The 9,947-nt window shown below is 37.5% G+C and overlaps 1 protein-coding gene across 2 annotated transcripts; it reads left to right on the top strand.

The window, feature by feature from the left end:
- Positions 1 to 6,306: 6,306 nt before the first annotated feature.
- On the top strand, positions 6,307 to 9,900 carry cabp5b (calcium binding protein 5b). Of its 2 annotated transcripts, XM_086090056.1 has the most exons (6): positions 6,311 to 6,526; positions 7,834 to 7,861; positions 7,939 to 8,082; positions 8,449 to 8,558; positions 8,638 to 8,785; positions 8,860 to 9,900. In XM_086090056.1, the coding sequence occupies exons 1-6, from the start codon at positions 6,476 to 6,478 to the stop codon at positions 8,886 to 8,888; spliced, it is 510 nt and encodes a 169-aa protein (XP_085946182.1). In that variant the 5' UTR covers positions 6,311 to 6,475; the 3' UTR covers positions 8,889 to 9,900. The 2 variants fall into 2 exon arrangements, with proteins under 2 accessions (XP_085946088.1, XP_085946182.1); XM_086089962.1 differs by having other exon boundaries at positions 6,307 to 6,526; positions 8,638 to 9,900.
- Positions 9,901 to 9,947: the final 47 nt, after the last annotated feature.

Consider the following 9,947-nt stretch of genomic DNA (forward strand, 5'->3'; position numbering starts at 1 on the left):
AGTCGCCCATATACGTATGTACACACTGACACACTCCCTCTCAAAAACCTCCCAGCTCCAGCATGTGCCTTCAGTATTTTAGAAAAGCCAAACCCTTTAATTATCCACCAGTTCAATCTTGGCGGAGGTTTGCAAATGGCAATTAATTGATGCTATTGACATCTGTCATATGTTCTATAATCTGAATATTAGTAAAAAGCAATGTGGCTTTCTTTGTCAATTACAAAATAACACATCAAATTGTTCTGATATTTACATTTATTGTTTTGTTATTTGAAGAATGATGTTCATGTTGACTATGAACATAAAGTTTCATAATGAAACTAGAGCTGCAAGCAGCCATAAAGGGCCCTTGGGGTACTGTAACATAGGCCTTGCGTGTGTAAAAGTTTCATGAGTATTCTTTATTAAAAGGCCAAAAATGGTGCGCAATTCCCAAAATAAAAAGAAAATGCTGAACTTCCTGTTAGGTTTACCACTGGCTACAGAAGATTGTTTTTGTTGTTGTAAGACTTTGTATTAAAAGTTTGTGGAGTGCGCTCGGCCTCTGATAAGAATTCCTACAGAAACAAGAAAGTCCTCGCAGCGATTGCTGCTCAGGCCCTAAAAATAAGGTGACCACATATTGACTTCTGAAAAAAGAGCACTTGGCCCGACCTTCAGATACTTAGGCTAAATGATAGTCGTAAGTTTACTCAAATATGCCTTATATTATAACTATATTAATGCGTGCCTCCTCTGTATGGGTAGAAAATAGAATCTAATCATAACTCTCTTTTGAAGTCTGACTTGATAAATTAATAGATGATAACATAAATATCATCAGGTGTGCCCAAACATTTTTTTCACCCCAAAATCTACTTTTCAAGATATTGCCGGAAACATCAGGGATGAAACCCTACAGTTCTCTCCGACAGAACTCTACTGTTTGGTAGCACAGAGCACTCCCAATGAGCTAACCTTCGTGGCCACTGACACAGATCAGCACTTTATTCGATCGCTCAGAAATGAAATAACTGCAGTTGTGTGTAGTTAATTCAACTGGTGATGTAATTCACCTCTTGGTCCGGTGTCATTATACGTTTGTTGCTGCCTTGTGTTTGTGCTCTTTGTCTCCCTCTGCAGGCGTTTTTGCATCATTGAATGTTTTTCTATTGATTTCAGCCTGTGTTCCGGTAGGCTGATTTGATCACGAGACGTTTATAATCATGTGATTGCATTGAGAATGCCAGTCAGTTACAGTACTGTTTAGTAGACGACATTACATTGTTTATATTGTCATTTATGTGCTTGCTTATATTATTTAAGTAACGTGCTAGTTGTACTATATGTTTCTTTGTCATTTCGGTTTTACGAAAAAACTGAGATGGAAGACAACGGTAAAACAAGCCAACTTTACTCCAGCACCTTCGTAGATCGACCGGTAAATCGGGAGCTTTGCCTTTCGACTCAGCTCCTTCTTCACCACAACACCGAGACAGAGTCCGCATCACTGCAGACGCTGCACCGATTCGCCTGTCAATCACCCGCTCCATCCTGTCCTCACTCGTGAACAAGACCCCAAGATACTTGAACTCCTCTACTTGGGGCAGGATCTCATCTCCGACCTGGAGAAGCCACTCAACCCTTTTCCGACTAAGGACCATGGTCTCGGATTTGGAGGTGCTGATCTTCATCCCAACCGCTTCACACTCGGCTGCAAACCGCTCCAGCGAGAGTTGGAGATCGCGGCTTGAAGAAGCCAACAGCGCCACATCATCTGCAAAAAGCAGAGATGCAATGCTGAGGCCACCAAACCGGACCCCCTCAACGAAATCCTGTCCATAAAACTTATGAACAGAATTGTTGACAAAGGGCAACCTTGGCGGAGACCCTCACTGGAAACAAATTCGACTTACTGCCGGTGTCGGTACCAGATGTGATCGGCCTGCCAGATCGTATCGGGTCGCCTAACAAACACGACACGCTACAGGTTTGGCTGGAAATTATCCAATTGACGACAAACATTGGGAAGAAAATATTAAATATGTCATTTAAATAACAAAATGTACGGGCTGAAATTGTAAAAACGTAAATAAACCCAGGAATATAAAAGCAAGATTTATTGAATAAATAATCAAATACATTGATTAACATAAGATGTGACAAATATTGTCAGTTTAGATTGCTAATGTGGTCCTATTATTTTAAGACCATTTTTGTGATGTATTGTGATTTGTGAACTGCTAAAAAAGAAACCAAACCGAAGTGAACACGTCTGAATCGCGCATTTCGTTAGCGCTGCTGTACTGACGTCATCGGCAAGCTCGACGGCGCTTCAATCTATTTTTACATTTTTTAAATGTCAAATATTTGCTGGCGGTCTTCAAATAATCTCAAAATATAGCAAAAATTAAAATGCTAAGTCTTAAAAATTGTACAACGTTGAGTATGTTCAACATTCAATTTGTAAGGTGCTACACACGATGAATGTGAGAGCGTTAAGTTGTGACCAGATCCAGAATTTGTTGTAGGATGAGTCAAATACGTTTATCTGAGACCTACTGATCATGTTAAATACGATTTCTCAAATGAACTGCACTTAATATAGATCAGATCCAGATAGAGCTATTGACTAAGATACAGGTACCCCCATTTGGGGGAAGTAAGAATTGGGTGACCTGTGATACAATTCTGAGAACTCCTCCTTCTGTTTTTGCTTGTTAGTTTTTTGTACAAGTCTCCTGACGGTTTGTGTCATTGTGCATCTCTGGCACAGTAATACACAGCCGTGTCTTCAGGCTGCATATTCTGTCCAGTTAGGGTTACTGTTCGGCTGGAGGGGTTGAGCTCAATACCGAACTTGCTACTCAGGGAGTCCTTGCGGTAATAGCCCCCAGTGACTTTCATCCCGATCCATTCCAGTCCTTTCCCTGCAGGCTGCCTGACCCACGCAGTGTAGTAGCTGCTCATACTATAAGACACTTGACAGGCGATGTTCAACTCCTGACCGGCCCGGAGAGTCAGAGTCGGCGGTTGGGTCAACTGTTGGCACTTGACACCTGTGGAGGACATCGTGTTAAATGTTGAAGGTGAGGAGTCAAAGGTCACGTGTGCCTCGGTGCCACTTACTGGAAGCAGCAGCCAGCAGCAGCAGCACGACGACACGCAACATGGTTGGGACTGAAGGTGTCCTGATGGGAACGTCTGTTCTGCCAGGGCCCGACTGCAAGTTTTATAGCAACCCGGGTGGGGCCCTCACTTTGCATAGTGGCACTGCATGGGATTTTAAGGCAGGTTCAGTGTATATTTGTAACCATATGCTTCAAAACACTTTACAAACAAGCATCCACAGGGTGATATGGCCATATTTACTCAATATATTTATTAACTGGTGTCAACAGTGTAACACAAGCATACTGAATGTGATATTTTCAAGTTTACTGAAATTGTTGCTGCGACTGTGTGAGGAAACTGTAGGTGCCTACAAAGAAAATCTATTGTCTTACCATACAACCATAAAAATACTTTAAGACTTTTCAACACCACTCATCAATAAACAGTACAGCTCCACAATACCACAAATTACATTTACGAAAATATTTTAAATGAACATCTCTCTTTGACAGTATTATTCATTCAAAATTTAGCATTATTGTCAATGTTGTATTATTTTAATCTTGAAACCAACATATTAGCATGACAAAAATCAAGCATGTTATTGTGACAGTTACACAATCAGGTGGTACTGTGTCTGAAAAGGTGAACAAGATTACTTGATCATTTTCATGTTATTGTAATGCCCAATTTAAAACAACTCCAAGTGACTCTATTCTTTGTCAGAATTCAGAAGAAAATCACATTGAAATGCATTTTCAAGTTCACAGCCTGTCTCAACTCAAAACAATAATGTCAAGAATCAGTGGTAAAAATTGTTGTTCACCTGGCAAATGGTAAAAGGTACTTCATTTATATAACACTTAGAAGGCCTCCAAGCCATTCACCTGCTGATGATGCAGCATCAGCAAATAATAGGTTTTCTTTTGCTTTTCTATTTTTGCAACTTTAATTTGACCATAGAGTGTCATAAAAACACAGCACACGGCCATCTTAGCAATATTTTGTGCGACTTGCAGGTGTTCTTTTGCCTCATGAGCATTCAATGCATTCTGAGTCAAAGATGATTTTATGGTTCCTCTTTCACATGAGCAGGTGGTCTCCCAGAAGATCTTTTTCTTGGTAAAAATGCAACTTCAGACGCTGCATGTAGACTTATTAAAGATTATACGATGTTTGCCTTCTATGATATTTAATGGGAAAGTCAGCTTCATGGAAAGGTTTGTGTTTGTCTTAAAGCACTCTAAAAAATGTCACATGGGGTTTATAAGTAAAGCTTAAAATCGAGAGATTTCTATGTATACTCAACAAAAGTATAAACACAACGCTTTTGTTTTCGCTCCCATTTTTTTATGATGAACTCAAATATCTATAACTTTTTCCATATAAACAATATCACCATTTCTATGAAATATTGTTCACAAACTAGTTTAAATCTGCGATAGTGAGCACTTCTTCTTTGCCGAGATAATCCAGACACCATAATTAGTGCACAGGTGTGCCTTAGACTGCCGGGGACTCCGAAAACTAGTCTATACTAACTGAGTGTATGTTAATAAATGCACGGGAAGTGGGAAAAATAATGGGATATATATATATCTATTTATTTTTTATTTTTTTAATACATGGGCAAAATAATCGCTTGTTGGGTCTGCTCGGTCTATATGAAATGTTTGCGTATTATGTAGCAATAGGAACTGTATTGCATTTGTGGAATCTGAATCAAGCAGCACAATCCACCCGTTTTTTGTCCATCTCAGGGGGCGGCCATTTTGCCACATCGGACAAAGTGTAGCAACAGTCTCCCAATATTTTATTCAAATTGTCATGTGTTCTTTTGTGTCATGAGCACTGGGTGCATTTCGGGTGAAAGATGTTTTTCTGGTTCCTGTTTCACATGAGCAGGTGGAGTCCCAGAGGTGCAGCCAGAAGATATGTTTGGAAACCGAAAACGCTTCACTTAACCGAACACAAGTTTCAGGCATGACAGATGGTTTGCATGTGTCATCTCTTTAATGACAAAAAACATGCATTATTTTTTTCACTGTATTTTACATTATCAGTACATTATTTTCAAATGCATGTATTTGAATTAGCAAAACGTAATCTTATGACTTCAATGAATTTGAATTCTTGTTAGGAAGCATTCCAATCAAATAAAAAACACGGAAAAACAATGGATTTGGTGGAATTTTATTGTCTTGTTAGGTCAATGGGGTCGGGTGACTGACTTGTAAGATAAGATAAAATAAGCTGTTAAAAACACATTTGTTTTGACTTGATAATTTTCGATTATGTTATTAATATTTTCAATGTGCTTGAGTTTCTTTCTTGTTTTATGTCTCAAATGTGAGCGGTTGTGATTCTGTACCTTATACTGTAATATATTCTATATGCCTATAGGAACTTTCTTACACCATTCACATAATTACTTTGTTTAAATGGAAAGCAAAAAGCAACTGTGCTATATATGTCAGTTTAAAATGCATACATTACACAAATAAACACCTGTAATGTATTATGTTATTTATGTGAACATGTTTTCCCATATTGTATGACTACTGTATGTGATCGGACCAATGCTGTTATGCAAAAAGATATACTTTACTTTATCTGTCTGGTGCAGAATCTGACTGTAAATCCTGCATGTAAAGACCATCTAAATTCAATCTACTGTATGCTGATTTGAATTGTTGTCATATTTTCAAATGTCGATAACATGACAATTGCATGTCAATTTGGGAATATGATATTTTTGCAAAGAATGTGTGATTTGGTCAATTTAAGACTATTCTCTGACAGTAATGGCAATTTCTGAACAACTAAAAAAACAAGCCAATTCTGATTGAAGTTCTCACTCCCATCTCAAAATTATTTTGGGGGGGCAGAAATACTACATTCTTTACATATTGGATGCTGCAAATGGATAGAAATGGCTATTGCATACACTGTAATATTTAATCAATGTAATCTAACTCTAATCTAATCAGGTTTGTAAACAATGTACAGCGTTCTCAACATTTACATTGGATGCACTTTTCTATACAAACACAGTTATTATGAAACACCTATCTTCTGGAATTGTGTTCTTTAAAGAAAAGAAAAAAGAATCCTAAAAAGCAGATGTGTGAATGTGCACTGTATATGAAATTGTGCATCATTAAGCCTGTGTTTCTATTCCAGACCAAAGCTGCGGAGATAATCCATGAGAGACCTCATCCCGCCTCTTTAACATGCACAGATCACATTTTACACTCATGTACGGACACCCGCACTCTCCATAAAGACAGCATACATACATACATACATACGTACGTACATAAATACGGGCAACAGTGCATTATTTCAACATTTATACTTCTGAACAAAATCAGACAGCATGAGCCTGAAACAAGCCTGCATCTTCCTCAGAGGGGGGAAAAAGAGACAAGTAAGTCATGCAGATTGAACACCACTTTTTATCCTTACATTTTCCTTCTCAAACTTTTCAAGAAAGAAATATTTGTGAAATGATTTTCTTGTTGTGGCAATGTGGTGAAATATTGTTGGGAATAAAGTTTTATATTATATAGAATTGTCTGAATTTTAAGTCAAAGCGTGTTCTCTATCTTATACATTTTATAATAGTAGATATATGCATATTATTATACGGATAACAAGAATATGCAATGACATAGACAAAAATAAACAGATAAAATGTGAAACCATTTAAATACATTGCTACATCAAAATAAACATTTACTTATTCTGATTTTACTATTATGGTGTGTGAATTTCTCATGCAAATCCAGAAGCTACTGTAGACAATATAGTAGAATAAATACCGTAGATATTGCATCATGTCTAGAATTTCATACTTGATGGAATAGTTTGGTCTGACATGATAATTAGTGACTCGATAAATATGTATAGTAGATTCAATAGATTCAATTACAACAAAGTATATGAAAAGTAGATGTTCACAATAACAGCATAAAATTTACTGCTTAAAATCCTGCAGGCTGCGTCACACATATTCAGTATATCATACATTTTATATTAGTGCTGTCAAAGTTAAAGCGTTAACTGATTAATTAATCACAAAAAATGATCCCATTAATCATGAATTAACGCAGATTAATCGCACTATTAATTTTGACCATAGATGAAGATGATCCTTGAGCGTGACAGCGGATGGCTACGTTTAAGGTAGCACAGGTTGTGTTTGAGCAAGAAACATAATTACATGCATTAAAGTAAAGCATTTAATAAATGTTTGCGTATCACATTTAGAATATTTGTTCATGTCAAAATATTGGGGTCATTTTTTTCTATTTTAAATTATGCAAGTAATTAACTCATTAGAAAAAGTGGATCAAAAAATGTTGAAGACGTCCTCATAACATTAATTGTCAAAATAATTAACACATAACCGGTGCTCTTCAAATTTGGCGTGAACATTTTTTTGATAAAAAAAGCCTTTTTTATAAGCGATTAATCGTGATTAATCAAAATTCAAAGATGTGATCAATCTGATTAAAAAATCTAATCATTTGACAGCTCTATTTTATATATATATATATATATATATATATATATATATAGTGTGGGGGGGGGGGCGTGTGCGTGTGTGTGTGTGGGGGGGGGTGTATTGGAGTTGGTTAAGTGGCTTGTTAATATACTTGGTGCAATAGTTGTATGTATTATAAAAAAAACTGTAAAATGTTACTAATTGTGTCCATCCTTATTGTTATGCAGAGAGCTCTCACTCACGAGGAGGTAGAAGGTAAATTAGTAACCTTTGCATTGACATTTTGGATTAGTGGGCAACTTTTGACCGGTCTCTCTCTGCACGCTCTCCAGAGTTACGTGTGGCTTTTGTGGAGTTTGACAAAGACAAAGATGGCTTCATAACCTGCAAAGATTTGGGCAACCTGATGAGGACGATGGGCTACATGCCAACTGAAATGGAGCTGATAGAACTTAGTCAAAACATCAACATGAATTGTAAGTTCATGTCGGAGGCTAATGACTCTTGGTTGACAATGACAACAAAGACTCCAATATAAAAATGAATAGCAACAAAGAATTGCTTCTATTATCCTTGTATTATGGCATTGCAAAAAAAATGCCAACAAAATACCATTCTATGATTTTTTTACAGTGTTATTTACAGTAGGCTATACAATTAGTATAATGACAGTATGTCATTTTATGACTAGACATAGCTAAGATGACAACATAAAGAATGAATAGGGGGAAAAGAGGAATGACATGAATAGCAATAACTTTAAAATGATTTCCCATTAGCACTGTATGCTTTACAGCTAATGCAGCAGCTGATGGTTTCTGCTTTCATATGCGTCAACACAGTAGGAGGACGGGTAGACTTTGAGGACTTTGTGGAACTAATGACCCCCAAGCTCCTTGCTGAGACTGCAGGCATGATTGGCCTAAAAGAACTGAAAGAAGCTTTCAGAGAGGTCAGCTCAGCCCCCACGTCTTTAGCACCGCTTGGCGGAGGCTATTTGGATGTCTGATCATTTTCCTCATCTTCTCCAGTTTGATATTGACGGTGATGGTTCTATCACATCCGATGAGCTGAAGCACGCCATGCTGAAATTATTGGGGGAACAAGCCAACAAAAAAGAAATTGAGGCAGTGGTGAAAGAGGCTGACAACAATGGGGATGGGACTGTTGATTTTGAAGGTGAGATACCACACCATGTACATGAAGAATAAGCAAAAAATATGTCATCAAAATTCTGCCCAATGTCTTTATAGAGTTTGTGAAAATGATGTCGCAGAAGTGAAGACGCCAAACAACGGTGGATGCGTTTCATCTTCAGCCTGCTTTTCTTCCCCTCATGGGTGTCATCATTTTCATGCAAAACAATTTGATTAAAGAGAAATGTACTGCACAGACTTGTAAATACACTAGCATTTCAATATAGACTTTAAAGGAGGAGTTTGCCAATTTTCCCTCCCACCGGAAAAAAAAACACTTTTTGTCTCTACAGACACAATTGACAGTACAGTAGTATGATACAACTCAGTCATATCCGGCTCATGTACAACGAACCAAGTCAGATGAAAAACAGTCATAGACAGAAGATGTGACTTATCAGGTGTTAATCATTTGTCGCACACGAGCAGACTCACCGGGCCAGACACCCGTTTTATTGTTGTTGTTTTCCACAGCTTATACTCTATCATGTGTTACTACCAAGTCGTATTCACTGTTTTAACAAATATTACAAACAGTTCTTATTTAGAAAATTGCAATTGTTGTTTTTGATGTCAGTCAATTTTTCCCAGATTTTTTTTGTTTGATAATATCAAGAAGGTACGAATCCCCCATGGCCAACACAGTGGACCATGCGGTCGGTATGTCTGCCTCTGTCGTGTTTCAGTTTTGTAGGGCTTGGGGGTTTGTTTTATTTTGGTGGGTTTGTTGTGTTTGTCCTGTGTTCCTGTGTGTTTCCCCTGTCTCGTTATGTCTGATTACGTCCACCTGTGTGTCTTTCCCCTTCCCGATGTGTTTGACCAATCAGTGCCCTCACCCTATTATTTTCCCAGGTGTTTGTCATTAGTGTTGGTGTATTTAGTTTGTTGTCTTTGTCCAGTCAGTGTGGGAGCCTCATGATTCGTTCTGGATTCAAATATAGGTTCAGACACTGTGGATTTTACTTGTATTGTATTGGACATAGGCATTTTGTTTCATGTGTATAATATTGAAGAGTCACTAGAAAATAAATGTAAATGGATAATCAAAACTATACGATATCAGAGTTTTTCATGTGAAAAAATAAAAGTTATCAAATATTTTGTGAGTCGTCAATGTTTGGGGGCTTAAATTTAGAAAATGAGGG

Source organism: Leptonotus elevatus, chromosome 1, assembly GCF_054856555.1.
Source record: "Leptonotus elevatus isolate MCC_2025b chromosome 1, RoL_Lele_1.0, whole genome shotgun sequence".
NCBI classification, from domain to species: domain Eukaryota; kingdom Metazoa; phylum Chordata; class Actinopteri; order Syngnathiformes; family Syngnathidae; genus Leptonotus; species Leptonotus elevatus.